Genomic DNA, 23,044 nt, shown 5'->3' with positions numbered 1-23,044 from the left:
GTTTAGGGGCGCCTGCCCAGTGTATATATGAACACATTTTGGACAAAAATATCATACTTTTCAAACTGATTTCATTATAAGAGGCTTTTGGCAATCAGATCATCTGTACATCTACTTATGTCTGTGGCTAGTCTGAGTAATGCTAATCCTCTTGCATGTACAGGCAGTCCCTGAGTTTCGAACATTCAAGTTGCCGACTCGTCCTTACAAATGGAGGGAGAAACAGGAAGTGAGAGGAAATCTACCCCATAGGAAAGGAAATTCACTCCTGTAAGAGCTATCATTGTGAAAAAGTTGTTTCCACTGAAGGTTTATCAGCAATCCTTGTTTGCACAACAACCCAAATTTTTCAAAAATCCAATTGTCACAGGGACAGAAAGTGAGATGAAATCTTCTGAACAGGGGCACAGACAGCAAAACAAACATTACAGGGGTGTTAACCCTTCCCTATGCTATCCAAAAAACGTAGAAATTATTTTTTGGCTAGAGCGACACTTACAAAATTTACCTGTTCCAACTTACATGCAAATTCGACTTAAGAACAAATCTATAGACCCTCTCTTGTTCGTATCCTGGGGACCGCCTGTACATCTTTGTGTTTCAACTCTAGTCTTCCCCCTCACTCAAATTAAAATAAAAAAATAAAATGCCCATACATTACATTATTAGCAGTGTAATTTATGGAAGCTGAAGCACTAGAGTGTGAGTGTGTCCACAGTATAAGTGGTTAGTTAGACTTTATGAACAAGGGAAGTGAACTTCGGTGAGGAATTGCTAGAGGCTCACAGAAATACAGGCCAGAGAATGCTTGAAGCCAACAGCATTTGCTTTTATAAAATGCTGTGTGGGTGATAGATATATATTATATTCTCTGTTTTATTATGTTCATGTATATAAGTTTCTATCTCTTTTTAAAGGATAACTATTATTATTATTATTATTATACAGTATTTATAAAGCGCCAATAGTTCGCTCAGCGCTGTACATTACAAAGGGAGACAGAACATGTGACAGAACAATACCAATACAATGCAAAACATGAGGGGATCAAGGGCCCTGCTCTTTCGAGCTTACAATCTAGGAGGGAGGGGGTGGTGGCACAGGAGGAGATAGCTGTGGGGGATGGAGTGGTAGGAAGAGTGGAGGAGGGAGGCAAGTTAGCAGGGGGTGGGGTAGGCTTCCCTGAAGAGATGGGTTTTCAGGGTGCGCCTAAAGGAAAGGAGAGTAGGTGATAATCTGATGGGTTGGGGCAGGGAGTTCCAGAGGATGGGTGACACCCTGGAGAAGTCCTGGAGGCGGGCATGGGAGGAGGAGACCAGGGAACTAGAGAGAAGGAGGTCCTGTGAGGAGTGGAGTGTGCGTGCTGGGCGGTACTTGGATATTAGGTCAGTGATGTAGTTCGGGGCAGTATGGTGGACAGCTTTGTACGTCAGCGTTAGGATTTTGAATTTGATCCGTTGCGCAATCGGAAGCCAGTGGAGGGATTGGCAGAGGGGGGTGGCGGAGACAGAGCGGTTGGAAAGGTGAATGAGTCTGGCAGCCGTCTTCAGGATGGACTGAAGAGGGGATAGCCAGCGGCGAGGCAGGCCAGTGAGGAGGGAGTTGCAGTAGTCGAGTCGTGATATGATGAGGGAGTGGATGAGCTGTTTAGTGGTTTCTGGGGTTAGGAACGTGCGGATTTTAGCGATGTTGCGGAGGTGGAGTCTGCACGAGTTTGTTAAAGATTGGACTTGGGGCTGGAAGGATAGGTTGGATTCCAGAATGACACCCAGTACTCTGGCCTGCAGGGCGGGTTTGATGGTAGCGTTGTTGGATGTGACGGAGAAATCAATGGGGGGTGGTGTCCGGGCTGGGGGGAAGACAAGAAACTCGGTTTTGGAGAGGTTCAATTTAAGGAAGTGGAGCGACATCCAGTCTGATATGTCGCTCAGTAGGTGTGTGATTCGGGCTGAGACCAAGGGGGTGAGGTGGGGGGTTGAGAGATAGATTTGTGTGTCGTCGGCATAGAGGTGGTAGTTGAAGCCGTGAGAGTGTATGAGTTGGCCAAGGGAGGAGGTATAGATGGAGAAGAGAAGGGGCCCGAGGACAGAGCCTTGAGGGACCCCAACAGAGAGGGGGAGTGAGGGGGAGGTGGTAGCATTATAGGTAACGCTGAAAGAGCGTTGTGACAGGTAGGATGAGATCCAGGAGAGAGCAGAATCTCTGAGGCCGAGGGAGTGTAGTTTTTTGAGGAGGAGGGGGTGGTCGACTGTGTCGAAGGCCGCAGAGAGGTCAAGGAGTAGGAGCACTGAATAGTGTCCATTAGCTTTGGCGGTTAGCAGGTCGTTGGAGAGTTTGAGTAAGGCAGTTTCGGTGGAGTGTAGGGGACGGAAGCCGGACTGTAGGGGATCGAGGAGGTTGTTGTTGTTGAGGTGAGAGCATAGGCGGGTGTAGACTAGGCGCTCGAGGAGTTTAGATGTAAATGGGAGCAGGGAGATGGGTCTGAGGTTGTTCGGGTCATTGGGGTCCAGGGAGGGCTTTTTAAGTATGGGGGTGATGTGTGCATGTTTCAGAGGGGAGGGGAAAGTGCCTGAGGAGAGGGAGAGATTGAAGATGTGGGTGAGGGAGCGTAGGATGGAGGAGGAGGAAGGTCGTAGGAGTTGTGAGGGGATAGGGTCGAGGGGGCAGGTGGTGAGGCGGGCATCAGAGAGGGTCTTGGAGACTTCCTCGATGGTAGTAAGGTCAAAGGTGTGGAGTGTTGGGGGAGCTTCAGTATGAGGAATGTGGGGTGGAAGAGGAGGTCAGAGCAGTGGTGGGGCCGTGGGAGAGGGGTGATGAGGGGGTAGCTGAGTGAGGGTGAAGGGGGTTGGAGGGAGTTTGAGCAGCGACGAAGTCCCTGCGGGTTATGTCGAGGGGGAGGGGGGATAAGGGGGTAGCTGTGTGAGAGGGGACAGGTTGAGAGGGCGTGTGAGTTGCGGCAATGTCCTTGCGAATTCTAAATTCTAACTAATTCTAAAACCGCTCAAATCGGTCTTTTAATATATCGAGGGATACCAAGCAACTTTACAAATATGATTAATACCTCTCCCATACCAGACAAATATAAGGAGACGGGTATTTGGTATTATCTAAATGCAGCAAAAGGGTTAATACCCAAGTTCTGGTGGAAAGTAGAGGTGCCGAGGGAGGAGGACTGGGTGGAGAGAGTCGATCAGATCTGTAGGATGGAAAAAATTATCTATATGCAAGAAGATAGGATGGGACCATATTACCTGAGATGGAGCAAGTGGGAGGAGTTAAAGTCGAATAGAAGTGGATAGATTATATAGAAAGAATATCTCTTATTTCTAACTAGAAGGGGTGAAAGTATTGTAGGGTAGGTGACGGGGAAGGGGGGGGGGGAGGAGGGAAGTGGGGAGGGAATAGTAAAAGGAGAATAGAAATGAATAAAAGTTATTTGTTGGTTTTATGTGATTTTTAAGTGCAATATGTATTTATGTGAAAAATGTAATAAATATCTAAATTAAAAAAAAAACAAAAAAACAAATACCTCTCCCATACCAGTGATTTGAGAGATCACCATAGGTCCAGGACAGTGCTAATATTGCTCAATTTACATACCTTGTTCTCAATCCTTGCAAATTGTGTCTTCTCCTTGGATATCACTATTACTTTCCAATTGATAGTAATGTTAGAACATTTAGCATTTAGGAGAGAACCTATAACATGTAAGTAATGCCTGAATTATTTGTGTTTTTTTTTTTTTTTTTTTTTAAATAAAATAAAAAATATAATCTTTCATTCTTTTCAGACTCAAGGCACAGTGGCAACAATGGGAAGAAAGAAGGCCTCTCTGGAAGCTCATTCTTTACCTGGTTCATGGTGATCGCCCTCTTGGGAGTATGGACATCAGTAGCTGTGGTGTGGTTCGAGCTGGTGGACTATGAAGATGTGCTAGGTAAGAGGATCTACATAACTGGCATAACTGGTCTTTTACTCCTTCTATATCATATTTGCATAACTCTCGAGTATAGAAAAACATAAAAGCTGTGCCTTTTGCTCTTCTTCTGGATTCTGTCACTGAAGCAGACACACTTGAAAGCAGTGAAGATTGTGCTGACTTCTGTCTTAAGAACTAGTAGCCTTTCTGTGAACATTTTTGTTTAAACTGATGCCTTTTCTTGAACTGATGAAGGATGGTGAACAATGCTGCTAGCCCCGGAGATTCTAGATATAAGAAGCGAAATGCCATTTAAGTGATTTGGCTAGTCTGCCAGCTGGGATTTGTCTAACCTAATAATGCATACTTAAATATGAAAGTTTATCTTCACCGAAAGTGACAAATCTGATCTGTCTCCTCTATATGAACTTTGTCCCACATCTTTTTTCTCTTGTTTGTAAGAGACAGAACTTCACAGCTTAACAGTATGGTGAGATTTGAAGACCGTGACCTTTATAGAGAGATGGCACATAAATTACAATAGTTTGACATTGGGGTAATATTTGACCAGGTCAAAATATAATAACTCACGATTGATCATTTCTCTTAAAATGTGTAATTTATTTTTTACTTTCTGTTATGATGGTTTTTAGACTTTGCCCGGTACTTTATGTATTAGTTTAGTTGAAAAAGTTGTTTGTGTATATACAGTTGCAAGAAAAAGTATGTGAACCCCTTGGGATTACGTTGAGTTTTGCATGAATTGGGCATAAAATGTGCTCTGAACGTCATCTAAGTCACAACAATAGAAGAACACAGTCTGCTGAACATAATACTACACAAACATTCGATGTTGCCATGGTTTAATTGCACATAACATGTAAACATTCACAGTGCAGGGAGGAAAAAGTATGTGAACCTTTGGACTTAATAACTGGTTGACCCTCCTTTGGCAGCAATAACCTCAACCAAACGTTTCCTGTAGTTGCAGATTAGACCTGCACAACGATCTGGAGTCATTTTGGACCACTCCTCTTCACAAAACTGTTTCAGTGTAGCTATATTCTTGGGATGTCTGGTGTGAATCGCTCTCTTAAGGTCATGCCACAGCATTTCAATCGGGTTGAGGTCAGGACTCTGACTGGGCCACTCCAGAAGGCGCTGTGCTGTTCTGTGCTGTTGCAGCCATTGTTTTGTTGAATTACTTGTATGCTTTGGGTCATTGTCCTGTTGCATCACCCATCCTCTGCGGAGCTTCAGTTGGCGGACAGATGGCCGTACGTTTTCCTGCTAAATGTCTTGATAAACTCTGGAATTCATTTTCCCATCAATGACAACAATCCGTCCAGGCCCTGAGGTAGCAAAGCAGCCCCAAACCATGATGCTCCCTCCGCCATGTTTTACAGTGGGGATGAAGTTTTGATGTTGGTGTGCTGTGCCTTTTTTTCTTCACACATAGTGTTGTGTGTTCTTCCCAAACAACTCAATCTTGGTTTCATCTGTCCACAGTATATTTTGCCAGTAGTGCTGTGGAACATCCAGGTGCTCTTTTGCAAACTTCAAACGTGCTGCAATATTCTTTTTGGACAGCAATGGCTTCCTCCTTGGTGTCCTCCCATGTACTCCATTCTTGTTTAATGTTTTCCTTATTGTAGATGTGTCAACGAAAATGTTAGCATGTGCCAGAGATTTCTGTAGGTCTTTAGCTGACACTCTGGGATTCTTCTTTACCTCACGCAGCATTCTGCGCTGTGCTCTTGCAGTCATTTTTACAGGACGACCACGCCTAGGGAGAGTAGCAACAGTGCTAAACTTTCTCCATTTGTAGACAGTCTGTCTTACCGTGGACACATGAACATCAAGATACTTTTGTAACCTTTTCCAGCTTCATGCAAGTCAACAATTCTGGTTCGTAGGTCTTCTGAGAGCTCTTTTCTGCGAGGCATGGTTCACATCAGACAGTGCTCCTTGAAACCAGTAAACCCAAAACAGGTGTGTGTTTGTTTTTTAAGGGCAGGACAGCTGTCAGCAACACATCCAATATCATCACACTGATTGGAGTCAAGGTTGGCTCACTCCTGGCTCCAATTAGCTCTGGGAGAAGTCATTAAGCTAGGGCCTCACCTACTTTTTCCTCCCTGCACTGTGAATGTTTACACGTTATGTGCAATTAAACCATGGCAACATCTAATGTTTGTGTAGTATTATGTTCAGCAGACTGTGTTCTTCTATTGTTGTGACTTAGAAGACGTTCAGAGCACATTTTATGCCCAATTCATGCAAAACTCCACGTAATCCCAAGGGGTTCACATACTTTTTCTTGCAACTGTATATAATTCCATATCCATGAAAATTACATTTATTGGACAGTTGGAACTTTTTTAATCAGCATACATTCATTTTACATTTGTGTTTTCTCTTTCAAAGAAAGCAGAAAATGTCATTCCTTTTATTCTCTTGAAAATGGGAGGGCCCCACTAACTAAGCAAATACTGCTGACCTAGCTCAGTGCCTCTAGAGCCCACGATAAATAATGACACAACGCCCCTTGCACTACAAACGTTGAGCATCTCTTTATCCAGCTGCCTTTTATTGCTGATTTTTTGTTACTGTAAAGGTCCAAATACAACTTTAAAACCTTAAGCATCAAAGGAAAAAAATAAGTACAAGGGTCATTACTTACCTTGAATGTGATATGTCCCTTGTGCTATCTCCTCTTTTAGTAGAAATCTTTCTCCTCCAATAACCCCCCCCCCACACTCATGCTGCCATATTCTTCCAGTGTGGCGTGGGTTAATAAAACTAAAGGAGCTTTGACAGGCACTCAGTGGCCAACTTTGCTTGCCCTTTCTGCCCAGCTTCTCCATATCAGCTGGCTCTACAACTTCTATGTATGAAACAGGATCTATGAATGGAGGAGGTGGACCATTCAATCATCTGCTGTCCTAGAATTGTGAATCACTGAGGAGGAAGATTTCTACTAAAGGAGATGGACAACGGCACAAGGGACACATCACCCTGAAGGGTTTTTTTTTTTGTTGTTGTTTTGTTTTTTTTCCAGTGGATACGGTTTTGAAAATCCTTTTTTTTTTTTTTTTTTCCCCGTCAGTTGTCATTCTGAAAGCCATGACATGAATGTGACTGGTGGTCTTTTTTCTTTTTTTTTCCTCTCTCTCTCTGCTTTTGTAAGTGTAATTACACACCCACAGATTCTGTCAAAGCAGGATCGCGGAGTCTTCACTGAATGCTCTTCAATCAGTGTAGATATTAAATGGTCACTGCGTCTAAAGGGCAACACCTTCTAACCACTGTGTTTTATACCAAGTGCAAAGACAGACTAATTTTCCTGGACTTGAGAGATAGTGACAGAGAGAGATGCTGTGACCCACAAATTTGAACTTTCATCTGGATTATATTTTTGCCCATTTACTTAATGCCAGCTGTATAAGCAAAGTAATAGCTGACCTAACCACTATTAAAATGTTGACCTCCAGGTGGCCAAAGAGACTTTAGTTCCTGCTGAGCCTTCTTCCCTAGATTTGCACTTTGCCTACATTAGCAGCATGGAGTCAAGTGGCCGAAGAAGGAAAAAAAAAAAAATGGTTGCCTGGTCCAGTGTTGCCTTGAGAGTTCAAGAAGACCTTTTACTCTCAAAGTTATAGACTTGTTACAGTTATAGACTTGTTACAGTTCCATCTCATTTGGACTTTTCACTTGTGCTCCAAAGTTTTGCTTGCTATGTTTATAGGTGAAATCAGCAGCTTGATATTCCTGACTTTTGATGCCTAATGTCCACATCTAGATTTGATAAAACCTTCTCTGCAAAGATCCCCATCTTTATTTCTCTTACAAAAATGGTTGGTTCTATATAAAAAAAAAATCTAGGTGTTCTGCTAAAAGGTTTATTCTTGGCATTTTGCCCACTTTTTCTTCCGCCAACGAATAACAAAGAATGAGCTCTGCATGAAGTTAATGGAAAATGCTACATTTTTCCCTGGCCCTAAAAGCTATAGCTATCAGTTCTACAGCTCATTGGAGTAGTTTTGCAGTTGTGCCTCTATGGGTGGTCATTCTTGTGTTTGCGGTCTAGCGTGAGAGAGAAACTCCTCTTACAATGCTTTCATGCAAGATCCCCAACAGTTACCTGTAGGATCAATTTTTCAATTTTGCTTTTTTTTTTTTTTTTTTCGTTTTTAGTTTTGGTATGTTAACTTACTCCAAGTTTCTTAAAGCCCAACTCTGTCATTTTCCTTTTGTGAATAGTGTTAGGAATACCTAACATTTATTTAAGTATAACTAAAAGCTACATTTTTTTTTTTTATTGCAGAGGAATTAGAATGCTTTCCTGTTTTGTTGTCTGTGCCCCTGTTAAGGAGATTCACCATTATCATTGAAACTGAAAGCAAAAGAAAATCTTAAATATGGGTTGTCCCCAGAAAAGTAGTAGAGAGGAAATCTTCCACACTAGTTCTGCTGACCTTGGGGGTTCTTGAGGAATTCCCTTAGTTGGTAGGGATTCTCTCACACTATTTGTTTTGGCTATGGAACGGGAAGTGAAAGGAAATTTCTGCAGTGGGACACAGATGGGGAAAAACAAATCTGGCAGGTTATAATCCTCCCTTACTCTATCCAAAATGGGGGAGAAAAAAAATGTTTTGCCTATAGTTCTACTTTAGGTTTTAATTTTCTACTTTAGGTTTTAATTTTCATCAGTGACCCATTATGGAGTTTTTCCCCCAACTTCATTGTGGGGTGCAACAGGTGTAGAGGGCAATACAAATATGCAACTCTTATACACACACACACACAACCTGACAAGGGTTCTAAGATTTCCCTGCTGTATCCAAAACAATACTGAAAAAAAACCTTGTCTGCTTTGTCTCCCAGTGGTAACATCGCCTTAAAATAGCTTTTGTTAGTACCCCCTTCCAAAATCATATAATGACTGTGGCACTCTAACAACTGGATTTTCTTTATGGTGGATCCATCAGAGGAGGGTGTGATAAACGTGGGTGTCTGACCACCGCCATCTTCAGCAACTGAAAACAAAAGACTGGTCAATCTCACTCTGAGCTGTCATTTACGCAACAATGGCACTTTCACCCTATACTGTACAAAGATTTTCCTGCTTGCGGGACCACATTCTAGGTTACTACAGAATGAGAGTGGTTGTTACTGGGTTTAGCTAAGTAAGCAATTAACTCTTTTAGGCTGCCACCACTGCACTGCAACAAGCAATAGAAAGATAAAGGCTTGAAAAATTAAGAATACTTGCAAGTCCTGGTTTTAGCAGAGTCCAATCAGTCCAATCACTCAAGCAAGATGGTACATTAGCTCTCATATGACTTCACCGTTGTTTCTTGGTTTGATGTAAAATGAGAGCTGTCAAAATGTCCTGGCATTCCCCTTTCCTTTTTTGCTGTATCAAAGGTGTTTCTGACAGAGGCCATCTAACCAATTAAGCATCTGAGGAGAAGTTTCTGGGATGTCACTATGTCTATGACTATGTCCCAGATGCAGTTTTTTTTTTTTTTCTATAGGTATTCATATCTCTGAATACCTACCTGGTGCAGTCTTCTGCCATGTAGATTATTTTCCAGCCGGAATTTAGCTTCAAAATAAATATAAATATGACAGGTTTCAGTGCCCAGTTTGCCTAGGAGAGGAATTGGGCCAGTTCTGCTCCCAGTACTCCTAGAGTATTAGTGTTTTGGGCTCAAAACGCTACAAATTAACTGAGGGAGGTAAATATGTCTATTTTGGCTATGCTGTTATTATTTCATGAGTTATTAAATATACTGAAGTTTTAGAGTCTTGGCTGATAACCAGCCTATCAGGAATGCGTATTGGCCATTCCCCTAGCTGAGCTATTTACGACTGAGTATCTGCTAAAACTCTCTGGTTACTCAGGCTTTCAGAGTCTGATGTTTTTATTGGGGTTTGTAGACTGAAGTGTAGATTCAGGCTAATAGGCATGAGAGGATCTGTCTCTGTTCCCTCAAGGATCTGATAAGGAGGTTCTGGCATTGACTAAAAGTTTGTGTATTGTATAAACTGAAGGGGGGAAAGGTCACTGTGGCTATGCCTTATGACAAAATGGCAATGGGGGACTTGTGATGTGGACAAAATGGCTGCTACACGCACAGCAATTCGTGTGCCCAGTACTCATAACCATTACAGAGGGCACCATGCTATTTTAACTTCTTAATGGCCATTATAGTTTGTTAATCTGGGGATGTGATGTAAATGTTTTGGTACTGGAATCTTTGGGTACCTAATATGTGATGCAGCATATCAGCCACCATAAAGATCTAAAATCTCACTTTGGGGTGCAGGAGGCCATTTGCTTTCTCTGTAATTAACAATTTCTGTAACTAATATATATTTGCAGTGTGGGTAGACATGACCGTATCTAAATTATTCTGTATTTTCTATCATACACGCAGCCAAGGCAAAGGATTTCCATTATAACTTGTCAGAAGTTCTTCAAGGTAGGATTCCGTAGAAAAATGTTAAGCTTCTCTTCCTTCCTTCCATCTTGGTGTTCTTACTATCATTTACTGTAAACATGCCTATACTTGTACCATCACTAAATAAGTCCTTTTCTCATACGTTGTCTAACAAACTTGGGATTTGAGGATTTGACCTTTCTAAAACTTTGTAACACCATGTTGTTGGTTTTTTTTTTTTTTGTTTTTGTTTTTTTTTGTGGTTTTACTTTATCTTTAGCACTTTGGGGAATAGTTTCTTTGGTGTTTTTCCATTCATCCTTGTTGTTTGCTGGTTTTAGTTTACTATCATGCAGTTACTTAATGATTAATGTCAATTGAGCATTTTGGCAATATGTGCTATCTAAATAATTTTCACCGTGAAATGGATAGTAAAGCCTTATTGTTTGGTACCAGATGCGGCACTTTTTTTTTTTTTTTTTTTTTACCTCTCGGGTGGGGAACTAAGAACTTGAACTAAGGGTCTTTCAATCTTTTGATATCAGCTGGCACTCAATATGTGATCAGTCTTCCATGATTTTTATGTGCCAAGCATGTGCACACACATTAATGTTATTTTTATGAATGGTTGCTTATGAACTACGCCGCATTTTTGAGTTACCCATATATAGATGTCAAATTTACAGATTCATATTTTATTGCAATCATATGCACAAAATATTTTACAAATGCAAATAATGTTTTGTATACCTGTTGCTATTCCTTCTCTAGAATCTCCAGTATACAAATACATATTGTGGTTCTATTTTCTTGATAGCTGCAAATCTCCAGAATTGCTGGATGTCTTATTTCACCTGTAATTAGGGTTTTACTTAGATTTACCAGCTGATTATTAGCCGTATATTTCTTAGGTGCATCTTTTGGATGATGGTGAATAATATCTACTACTGTTAGTGCCACCAGATATTACCATTATCTCTCATTAAAAAAGAAATTATAGTGTAAGGCAGAGGCTTTTGCTCTTACATTTTTAAAACGGCTATATATTGGTGATTTCAATTTTGGTAGATGTAGGCTGGTTAAATCTTTCACCGGTTTCTCATATTTCTCATTCTTTTCGGAAGCGATTTCTAATCCTGTCCTAAAAAAGCTGGTAATTTTCCCATCTAAAATTTGGCTTTAAAGAAAAAAAAAATGTATTTCATAGATCTCTGCTGTAAATTAACATTTCCTTGGGTATTGTCTTTAAAAATACTGCAAGTACAGGAAAAAGTGTTTTGATCCTGCCAGAAATCCAGTAAACGTCATGGGCAGCACAGTGGCTAAATGGTTAGCACTTATACCTGGCAGTACTAGGGTTGTTGGTTCGAATCCCAACCACTGCACCACCTGCCTGGAGTTTGCATGTTCTTCCTGTGCCTACGTGGGTTTCCTCTGGGTACTCCAGTTTCCTCCCACCCGCCAAAGACATGCTGGTAGGTTAATTGGCTCCTGTCTAAATTGGCCCTAGTATGTGTATGTATGAATGTGAGATACCTTAGATTGCACGCTCCTTGAGGGTTAGGGACTGATGTGAAATGTACAATATATATATATATGTGTGTAAAGCGCTGCGAAAAGTGACAGTGCTATATAAGTACCTGTAATAAATACATGTTTAAGGCCTCATGCACATCGGCCTCTAAATGGCCTTGCATGTTAGCCTATGTGTCCAATGCACAGGCATTTAGAGGAGTTTAAAGGCAGAAACAAACCCACTGCCAGTGCATCCAGGAGCAGTGGAATTTGGGCAGAAAAACTGTTTGGCACTTGTAAACATCTCTAAACGTGCGTTACTGTAGTCGCGTTTTAGTGCTTGAGCATTAGTTCATTTCATTGGCCAGAATAAATTACTATTCTGACCAATGAAATGAATTGAACTCCCAAACACTTGAAGCAGCTTAACGTGTCTATACATGTTTCATGTGTGTAAAGCGTTTTGTCTGCCAAAAAGCTGCTGCCAGGGGAAAGGTGTCTTGGAGAGATGGCAAAACATCTCGTGTACTTGAGGCCTAAGATAGTTCTGCCTGTGCTGCACGTAAATCCCAAGCAGTGTTGTCAGCACTACCCAGTTCTGTCCTACCAGACTACAGAACCCTTCCATATCCTCTCATCTTTATAACAGAAAGGTGAGATGGCCTAACGGGAAAATTCTCAGACAGGGCTGAAAACACTGCTCTGGAAATCAGTGCAGCAGAGCTGCCAGACTGAGCAGAAAGTAGGAGCTCACTGGATTTCTTGAAGATTCATCAGGTATTGTCCTCAACTGGCAGTGTTTTTTAAAGAGGAAAAAATGGAAATGTGCATGACATGCAGAGATGTCCTAAATGTGTGTGGTGGTGGTGGTTGTTGTGTTTTTTTTATTTTTCCTTTTAATCCACAGACATGCATTGTAACTGAAATGCCAATTTGTAGGAAATAAAAATATATGTAGATTTTAAATTATCTCTTGGGTTTTGGAAGCTGTGTACTGAGCAGAACAAGACCTTGGTTTGTACAGTGTTAGTCACAAAGCAAATAAAATTGATTGCTCTAACACACTAGTAAATATTCTGTTGATTTTCTCTACTAGGCAAACTTGAAGCTTACGATACTGATGGGGATGGAGATTTTGACATTGAAGACGCCAAGGTTTTACTGGGCAAGTACAATTTTATTTTTATTTCCTTTTGTGCAGATCGATTTGCAAAGACATAATCCTGCAAATAGTCTAGATAAACAACTACAGTATGTTTGCTCATGTCGTTAAACTAAATATATATTGTGTGTTTTTTTTTGTTTTTTTTTAAAGCAATTTGGATAAAAGGTCTTCCTGACCATGACTGAAAATTACTAGTTTTACTGCAGTGTATGTTTTTATTGCAAAATGAATTTGCCCCAGAATGCATGTTAAATTCATGTTTTGACCGTGCACGATTATGCTTGTTGTGGGTATGCACTATAAGTGTCTTTTCATCAAAGTGTTGTTATACCTACTTATGATCTGTCACAAAAGTAAGTGTCTTGTATTGTATTTTATTTTATTTATTTTTTAATATGATTCAAGTAAATGTGCATGTTGAGCTTCTTCTTTTTGAATGTGGACATTCATGCATGCTTGATCATGTCATCATTTTGAATAAGTAATTTCATTACCTGTCTGTGGGGTTCTGTGGGCAATGAAATACAAAAAGCTATGAAAAGTAGAGTGTTGTTTAAAGCATGTGTTAGGGAATCTGGCCCCTCTTTTCAGCAAATGCACAGAATTAACATCATGTACAACACTGCCAAAGGAACGTGTCAGGACAAAATATTGGGAATGCCATTTTTCACTTGCTTTAGTGCAATTTCTGGGGCTGCCATCTTTATCCTTTCTGTACTTAGTATAGCAATGACTCAAAAAAAAAAAAAAAAAAAGCATGTGTATATTGAGTAGCCTGACACCTGAAATGCGCATGGATTTACGAAGTCCGTGATTGATCAAGTACAGCAGAAAGGGTCAAAATGACCGCCCCAGTATAAGGTACCAGAAACACATCTGCAGTGGCACCTCTCATGTGTTCTGATGAGTTCTTTTTAGGACCCCGAAAAGCAATCCAAATGAATTTCACATGTGAGTAATAAGAAATATAAAAGCATGTTGATTCAGACCTTAGTCCTTCGGATCACCCAGTGTCTCACAAGGTCAGAAGACGCTGGTCTAGTCCATATTTCAGACACTGAGTCCTTATTTTTCATCAGTCACTGGCTAGGTAAGACCGCAATGGAATTACAAATTGCACAAAGCACACCTTGAAAATGTCGCCTCACTTCTGCTAAGTTTTTATTAAAGAGACACTGTCACCAGACTATCTTCCCATAAGATTTTTTTTTTCTTTGTGCAATTAACATTTTAGACGTCATTTACCTGTAATAGTCTCCAAAAAGACATCCAAATTTTCTGAGACTGCTGGGTGAAAACATCTTGGAATGGATTTCAGCAGATTTAGAGTTGTAATTTAAAGTGGTTGTAAACCCTCCCATATACCCAGTGAAGTGACTGGCTTCAGGTAATGCACAGACATGAAACATGCTCTGAAAAGCAGGGGCAGAGAGCTGAAGTTAGACCAGTGTGGGGAGCTCTGAGAGCTGATTGGAGGGAAGAGAGATGCCCTATTCACACAGCACACAAGAACAGAGCTGAGACTGTCAGTCTGCTGGAGGTCCCTCCCCTGTCAACATTTTTCTTCTGGTGTCAGGAAAACCTGTCTGAAGTGACTCATGCCTATAGCAGAACAACAAGCCAGCATACAGAAATGACACTTAATGTTCTGGATTGAGACAAGTACACACTATATAGGGATATGCTTTGTTCATATTTTCATGTCTGAGGTTTACTACCGCTTTAAGTGACACTGTAGTATTCCTTTTCCCTCCTCCCCTAGCAGATATATAAAAGATTATGTAGGGAAGGGAGGGGCTGAGAAGCTGGACCAGCATAGGCCGTAATTAGACACTCCCAGGAGAGGAGAGGGCTATGATATGCAAGGATGGAGAAGGCTGTGTTAGGGATATGACACTTTCAGGACTGTCTGTACCCTAGCAAGTTCAGATGCACATTGAAATTATGCTTATGGAAAGGGAAAAATGCTGCAAGTAAGCATTTTAAAATGCTTGATTTTTTTTTTAGCTTTTACCTGCAGGGTCTCTTTAAAGCCCAAGTCCAGGGATGAAAAAAAATAATCACCTTTGCAGTGGAGCCCCCTGCACTGTATAGGGTAAATGCTCATGATATTTAGGAGTGCACAGAAAGGGACTAAATACTTGCCTGCCTTCTGGCTTCAGCAGGGTCTCACTGGCGCTGCAACCAGTCCCATACAGTTTGCTCTGTAAGCTGCGATCGATTCCGGTTGTCCACTAGTTTTCACTATGTTAAAATCCGATAACCTTGAACCAGGCTGGCATCCTCCTCGCCAAACTGAAGTTTCACCAATGTCAAAGGGAGTAATGCCCTAATACAGTACTTGACACTGGCATATCACCAACACTTACTCATAGTAAATAATGCAATAAAATTAAACATGTTTAAAGTACGGAATAACAATGTGAATTATTTGGAGACGTAAATGTCATATAGAGCGAAGTTTTAAATGCGGAATAGTTGAGTGTGTACTTTAATGCACTTTTTTTTAATCCCTTTTAAAGTGGTGGTGTTGCAATAGAATTGTTTGAACCAGTTTATATGTGTAATTTAGTTATGAGTAAGTAGAATTTATTTTTTTCATGTGCTTGATTTAATTATGTATAATGGTATTACTTCGGGCATATCTGTAAAGTTATTTCACTGAGGTGAGGCAGCCTCTACAGGTGCAATATCCAGCTGCAGACTCTGGACGTGTTAGACCTGCCCAAGAAAAGTCCTCATTGTACACGGGTCATGTGTAAATTGTCCAGTCTTTCTTCCCTGCTTCCAGGACCTCCACTGCAACAGTACTGGGCGATTCAGCTCTGATTAGTCAAAGGGGTGTTGCTGAATAAACAGAAAGTTCTGACAGCTGGAGCTGTCTAACTAGTGCAGTCTGGCAATGTTTATCAACATTTCTCAAAAGAAACAATGTTTCATTTTGTATCTGTTTATTCATCTTCCATCTGCAGATGAAATCAGTTAACTGCTTTCCCGCAGCCCTATAGCAGTTATACTGCTACAGGGCGGCAGGGGTGCACAAAATCACATATATACGTAAGTTTGCATTTCTGGGTAGGGGGTGTGCACGCCTTACCTACGCTGCCATCTGCGGCTGTCAATCACCGGGTCCCGGCCGGTGATTACCGAGCATCTCCAATGGGGAGGTGGACTATTAGGTTTACTAACAGTTCTCCTCCCTGTTTGCTCGGGCACACTGCTTTGGATGGCTGTGTAATTGCTGAGTTTTCACACTCTGAACTGGCAGGGAACAGATGTAGCACCGAACTGCTGTTGCAGTCACCTAGGGAAGTATAATTTGGGAAGAAAAAAAAACCCAATCTTCGTTTAACATACATTTACAAAAAGCACAAAATAAAAAAAAAAAACACGCATTGATTTAATTTGTAAAAAAACTTTGCAATGCTTTGTACCAGAATCCTAATTTTAGTGTCATTTTAAAACGGGACAAATTACAGAATAAAATGTGCACTTTTTATGTGCAATAACATTCATTAATATTTTTAGTAATATTTATTTTTAAATTAATAGTGCTAAAAAAAAGTGCTTTTTGTTAACGTTTAATTGTTTAAGGATTGCGGGAGGAAAAAAATCATTGTTGCAAGTAGAGATGCACCAAAATGTTCGGTGGCCAAAACCCATCGCCAGCAAATAGTCCTATTGGCATTTTGTAGAAAGGTAAAAGTGAGCTGATACAGGTGCCGATAATGAGACCTGGCCCCAATGAGGGGCAGATTGTCTATTTTGGCCTGAGTTTTTTTTTTTGGGGGGGGGGGGGGTGTACTGATGGGGGGGGGGGGGGGGAGAAAGGAGGGAGAGGAGAGGAGCAGTGTATACAGACAGACTCCCTCACTAGCAGCCGCTAAATGTCATTGCCCTTTGTTTACTTTAGTAGTGGGGCGAATGAAAGAAGAAGAAAAAAGCTGGTAATTGCATTTAAAAACGGACAATTACATTTTAGTGGCTGTAAGTGAGGAAGGTTGCGTGTATATGCTGCTTCCTCACTGTATACACTGCTCCTCCCCCCTACAAAGAGGACCTGCCACTTATATGCCATCACATAGGGGACTATTGGTCCCTTATGTGATAGCAATAAAATCATAAGTTAAAAAAAAATAAAAACATACATTAAAAGTAAAAGAAAATACAAGAAAAAAAATGTGAGCCTCCCCACCCCCACATACAGACGTTTCGTTTTTTGGCCAAGTGCATCCTGAATGTTTTTTTTTTTTCCCATTTTGGTGCACCACTAGTTGCAAGACAATATTTATGAAAAGAATGCCTTGTTTGTCCTTTAAAATATATGTATTATGTTTTTATATTAAGTAATGACAAAGTTATTGCCAAATAAACAAGTCCATAGCAGAAATGTAAAAATTGCTCTGGTCCATAGGGGGTAAACAGGTGTGAGAGGCGAAGTCACTATGACATGACTTGTGTGACATTTTCTATGTGACCACTGACAAAGAAGGTACCTGCTTATTGCTTATTATGTGATGCCAGGAAATAAAAGTATATGTAAATAGTTTTGCATACACTACTTTGTATGTTAGAATTTAGAATTTTATTCATTGGGCGAGCGTAAACCAATTGTGCGATTGGCAGAAAGGGGTGGCGGATGCTGATTGGCTGGTAATGTGGACAGTGAGAGATAAGAGCGTGAATTAGCAGCTTTGTAGTGTCCGCTAAGAAGAGGCATATTTTGGAGACCTTTAACCGCTTGCTTACTGCCCAGGCCAATTTTCAGCTTTCAGGGCTTTCACACTTTGTATGACATTTGCACGGTCATGCAACAAGGTACCCAAAATAATTTTTATAATTTTTTTGAGATGGACAGAGCTTTCTTTTGGTGGTATTTAATCGCCACTGTTTTATTTAATTTTTTGCTAAATAAACTAAAACCTGAAACTTTTGGGGAAAAAAGTGTTTTCTTAATTTCTGTTAAAAATGTTGTAAATAAGTAATTTTTCTCTTTCACTGATGTGTGCTAATGAGGCCACAGTTATGGGCACTGATAGGCTGCACTGAGGAGGCATTAATGGGCATTGACAGACATCACTCATATATGGGACTGATGGGTGGCACTGATAGGCGGAACTGACTGGCAGCTCTGATGAGCACTGATATGTGGCATTGATGGGCACTGACAGGTGGCACTGATGGGGCTACACTGATCATCAGGGATTGATGATCAGTGTATATGTCCCCCCTGAGGAATGCCGATTACCGGCTCTCCTCTCCTCACACGCTGTCAGCATGAAGAGGACTGCCGATAACCGGCATTTCCTATTTACATGTGATCAGCTGTGATTGGACACAGCTGATCACGTGGTAGAGCCTACGTCATCGGCTCTTTGCTGTGATAGATGATCCTCTGTGTCCCAGGGACACAGTGCACCACCGATCGCCATGTTCCTCCGGGAGTGTGCATGCACAGCTAGAGTGGGAGGACGCCATATAATGTCCTCCCAGAATGAGAGAACCTCCGCCCTCCCGTCATTTCGTTATATGGCGGGTGGGAGGCGGTTAAAGAGGTTAAGGCAGCTAGATTTATACGGTGATGGGATGTGGGGCCGAAAAGCGGACATAGCCCAGAATTACACCTAGCGCCCTGGCATGAGGGGAGGAAGTGATAGTTGTGCTATTGATCTGGATGGAGAAGTCGGGATGGGGCACGGGGTAGGGCGAGGAAATATTAAGAGCTCAGTTTTGGAAAGATTGAGTTTGAGAAAGTAGTGTGATATCCATACTGATACTTTTAATGTCTCTGCACTGGTGGCAAAACATTTTTGACTGACTTTTATAAAAAGTCAAGTATAGTCCTTGGCCTTTGTAAGAACTACTTCTGACGTACAATTAAAACATTTTTTTTCAAATGTATGTTCCTTCCTCAGGGAAAATTGTTAAAAGGAAAGCTGTCATTACCTACTGAAAATATCTGTAATACTTTGTTGTTGATACAAAAGAAATATTTAATCTGTTTTAAGTTATGGAGTATGTATGATGTTTTTGTATTTTTAGGTATCTCTCACTGTTAAAATAAATAAAAGAAATACTATTAGATGGACAGTGGTTTCTGTGCATAGATAAGGCGTAGCTTGGTCCCCAAACGTAGTCTCTCACACACAGTGTGCCCATGGGACATATTAAGGGGTATGCCATTTCCACAGTCCAGTATTTAAAACCATATTTTTTATATTTCAGAACCTACAAAAATTTGTTGAAGCATATCTGAATTTGTATCTAAAGTTCATACATCATAAGAGTACATTTGTCAGCAATGCATATACAAAGATCACTGTGCAATTAAATTATAACCACAAGAAAGATGGCTAAGCAAAGTCACAATTCGTGATGCGGTTTGTGAAACTTAGTACAATTCATCAGGAGCAATGCTTGCTGATCGAATATACACCATCCAATAAAAACAGATATACAGTAAGATAATTCGACGGACGTCAGCTGTAGTGGCGAAAACCCCATCAGCAAATCTAACCCAGGAGCTGTGGAAATGGTGGAGAACCACACTCCAGGGGTGCTCAAGAGGGGAGCAGGAAACAACTGGTTTGGTATCATGGGTCTGACATCAACATTGAGCCCAAGAATTCCCTGGTGACCAGAAAAGACAGCACGGAAAAAGTCCCATGGGCACTTTTTCTGTGTGAGAGACTGATAGGTGGACACACCTCCTCCTAAAACTGGCCTTGTGTGTATGAGGGCAATTAGTTTGTGAGCTGCTTCATGGGTAGGGGCTGATGTGAACGGTTCTATACACTGTAAAGCACTACACAATATGGCAGCACTTGTTTTATTGATTATTCAAAATGTATTGAAGCCAGAGAATCAGCATGACAACCAGCAAGGTTTGTGTCTTTGGATGTCTCTTTTTAGCAGTATAGCTCGTTGGCATGCATTTCACTAAATTGTAAGTCAAATAAAAGCTGCCTAGTGCGGAGATTAAGAAGGATCTGCCCTGTGCTCTGCTATTTACTTAAACAATGTCAGGCGCCCGTTTGTCATCTCTACTGTATTTTTCAGTTTCTATTGTAAAGAAATACTATTTGCTTTTGGCATTTAACCTGTGAACATACTTGGGCATGACTGAGATAATAGAAGGCAGTATTAATAATTTTCATATTGAATGAGTCATCTTTTAATACTGCTTGAGCAGAAAATCATGAGCATGGTTACTTCATATAAACTCTGTTATAGGTGAGAATTGGTGCTTTAATGAAAACACAGCATTACTACTTAGATTTCAAACTGAGTGCATTTGCATATTCCTGATATTCAAACTACGCTTTTCCTTCTTCTGCCTGAGCCCAATGCTAGACCTCCCAAAGCCCTACTTGTTGAAGCCATGGTTCCAATACCCAGGCCTGATAATGGCTGGGTAGTCCCTAATTGCTGTTGGAAATAAATGAGCGGACATATTATTTAAAATTCAGTAATACACGGTCTCACCCTGCTCAGCACATGCTCAGTTGCTCTCCATTTTTAGGCACTGTCGACTTTGTAGACGCTGATTTGCTCACAGGTTAAAGCAGAACTAAACCTACTGATTTTAACCATTTTCAAAAACCGGTACAGTCCCAGCACATGCCAGGAATGCTAACTGTCACCTGTGCTTGTGTTCCCAACCATGTTGTCAAACCATCAAATGACTGGTGTTATAACTGATAACATGTGCAGCTCCATGGCAGTTGCAGATCAAATAGATGGCAGCATCCTTGGCTGTAAAGGATAGGAGGGTATATTTCTGCTTTAACTGCTGCTCAGGGCTCTGGGCTTCAACAAAATGTCAATCTCCTGTAAGAAGAACCTGGAACAAGGCTGGAGTCCATTTAGAGCACACACTTATTTTGGTAACATAATTATTAATGTGAAATGTATGTTCCTTGCTAAAGAACATTATTTTTTTTATCAATTATTATGACTAAAGTTCTGCTTTTTAATACAACAACAAAAGAAAGACTTGGAATATGGTGGAGCTTTTAAGAAGGGGGGCGAAGATGGGGGGCAGTGGAAGGGGGGAGTTGCATGCAGAGAGCAGAGCTGAAGAGGGGTGAAAGTGAGATGTGGATGGGGGATACAGAGGTAAGCAGCTGTGGAAGAAGGCTGAATTCTGCACCCTCTGTGTTGCGCACACCTGAACTCTGCACTATGTACATAACGCATCCCCAAACTCTGCACATAACGCACCCCTAAGCTCCGCATTCTGTGTGTAACGGAGTGTGAGCTGCTGAGAGAATGACATGAATGACTTAGGTGCTTGTGCTGTGAAATTTTGAGGATGAATTGCTTCACAATACCTGTAGCTAGAGGTGGTTAAGAATATTTAAAATACTTTAATAGTTACAGGCTTTGCAGAGACACAGTTAGCGTGGTCATTTAGGGCAACGCGACAATGTCCGTGCACAGGCCCAGACTCAGCTATGCTCACTTTGCCAGCACACCCTTGCAACTTCTGATTCAGCTAGTCCCTGGGCTCTTCCCCTGTTACTGTGATTGGGTTTGTAGCCAATCTCTAGGCCAGAGTACTCTCCTATAACTGCAGTAGTGACATCACTGTTCCCCTTGGTGTTGGACACTTGAGATGTTATTGTGAGCTGTGACAGAGGAGCATGGAATTGCTGGCAAAGTGTGTATCACTGGTTTTGGGTTGGCATTCTAGGACATAATGGCAGAATAATAATTCAACAATTATTCATCTAAATTTACTTTTAATATTGTCAATGAAAAAAGGTACAACAAGGAGTCATAATTGTTATTAAATGAAGTTTGTAAGGAAAATAAGTTGCTGCAATGAAGCACTTGTTTCAAATAACTTCTCCAACTTCACTACCATATGCCATGAGCTGCTGCAGTTTTTGATTGTGAGGCTCCATCTAGGAGCTAATGTCAATCAAAACAGCAGGGCTAGACATGGATGGCGTGGCAGGTGAGCTGACAACAAGAGATACAGGCACACACCCTGCATTTGCATGGTGTCCTGTCTCCAAAAAGGAAAGCAGAGAGATATAAACTGACCATGCCAGCACAGAGATGCCTGTGTGCTTGGCGTGGTCAGAATGAAAAAGACAGATTGAGAACTGGCACAATCCCTAGTCTGATGACTTGAAGTTCCAAATGAACATGCTAAATTTTGATTAAAGCAAATTACATAACAGACACCTATATGAAATATTTCTTTTGGGTATCATACACTTTAAACGTAGGAGCCAAGTGATATATGTAAGTTGCATTTAACTCTGTGGTGTATGTGGTCTAAAAGATTCTCCCTGTTGAATTTCTGCTGCCTGCCATACTTCATATCCTGCTTAGGCTATGCTCTGCAATGTTTTGGATACATTTTTCCCATGGAAATCTTTGGGGATTTGTTGACTACCCAGCATGCTATGTTGCAGAGAACTAAAATATGGCAGGCAGCTGGAGCATACTGCAGTGAGTTTATTGGATTTGTGTAACTTGGTCTTTACGCTTACTCTCCTAAATCTTTAGGACTAACTTTACTGGAATGCTTCTTTGCATCATTTATAACAGAACAGGGTTAACTTGGAAAATCTCACAGGACCCAAGTTGCTCATCAGACTAAATGACCATTTTACTGCTTTAGAAGATGTTTAACAGGAACGTTGAATAAACTTGTGATGGATGTTGAAATAAATTTTAATTTTAAAGCTAAACTGAATTTTTGGTTTTCCCAAGAACATCCGATGCATTGGTTTTTGGGAACCTTTGTTGAAGTTTTAGATGTGTGTTTTGGGGCATGTGTAGATTCAGCTCATTTTAATTAAAAATGCTACACCACCAAATATGCATGGATGGAATGTCCACATCCAGAGGACCAGTGTTTTAGCATGATACATCCTTGTCTGTATGAGTGTGGATGACTACCTTGCATGCTTGCTGCTTTTTGTATTTCAGCATGCTTTATTTTATAGGCTGTTCATCTCCATTTTGATTTCACCCTTC

At 40.9% G+C, this 23,044-nt stretch overlaps 1 protein-coding gene across 4 annotated transcripts in view; it reads left to right on the top strand.

The window, feature by feature from the left end:
• The window catches only part of ASPH (aspartate beta-hydroxylase), a 257,770-nt gene that overhangs the window by 56,367 nt on the left and 178,359 nt on the right, over positions 1 to 23,044 (top strand). For all 4 annotated transcript variants that reach the window (XM_089685319.1, XM_089685317.1, XM_089685318.1 and 1 more), the window contains exons 2-3: positions 3,791 to 3,937; positions 12,980 to 13,048. In XM_089685319.1, the coding sequence (XP_089541445.1) occupies positions 3,791 to 3,937; positions 12,980 to 13,048 (216 nt within the window). The remainder of the gene's footprint in view (positions 1 to 3,790; positions 3,938 to 12,979; positions 13,049 to 23,044) is intronic.

Source organism: Staurois parvus, unplaced genomic scaffold (genome assembly GCF_062004578.1).
Source record: "Staurois parvus isolate SC_StPar_1 unplaced genomic scaffold, SC_StPar_1.0 ptg000371l, whole genome shotgun sequence".
Taxonomy (NCBI): Eukaryota; Metazoa; Chordata; class Amphibia; order Anura; family Ranidae; genus Staurois; species Staurois parvus.
The sequence above is the reverse complement of the archived record's forward strand: the minus strand, read 5'-3'. Positions and strand labels throughout refer to the sequence as shown.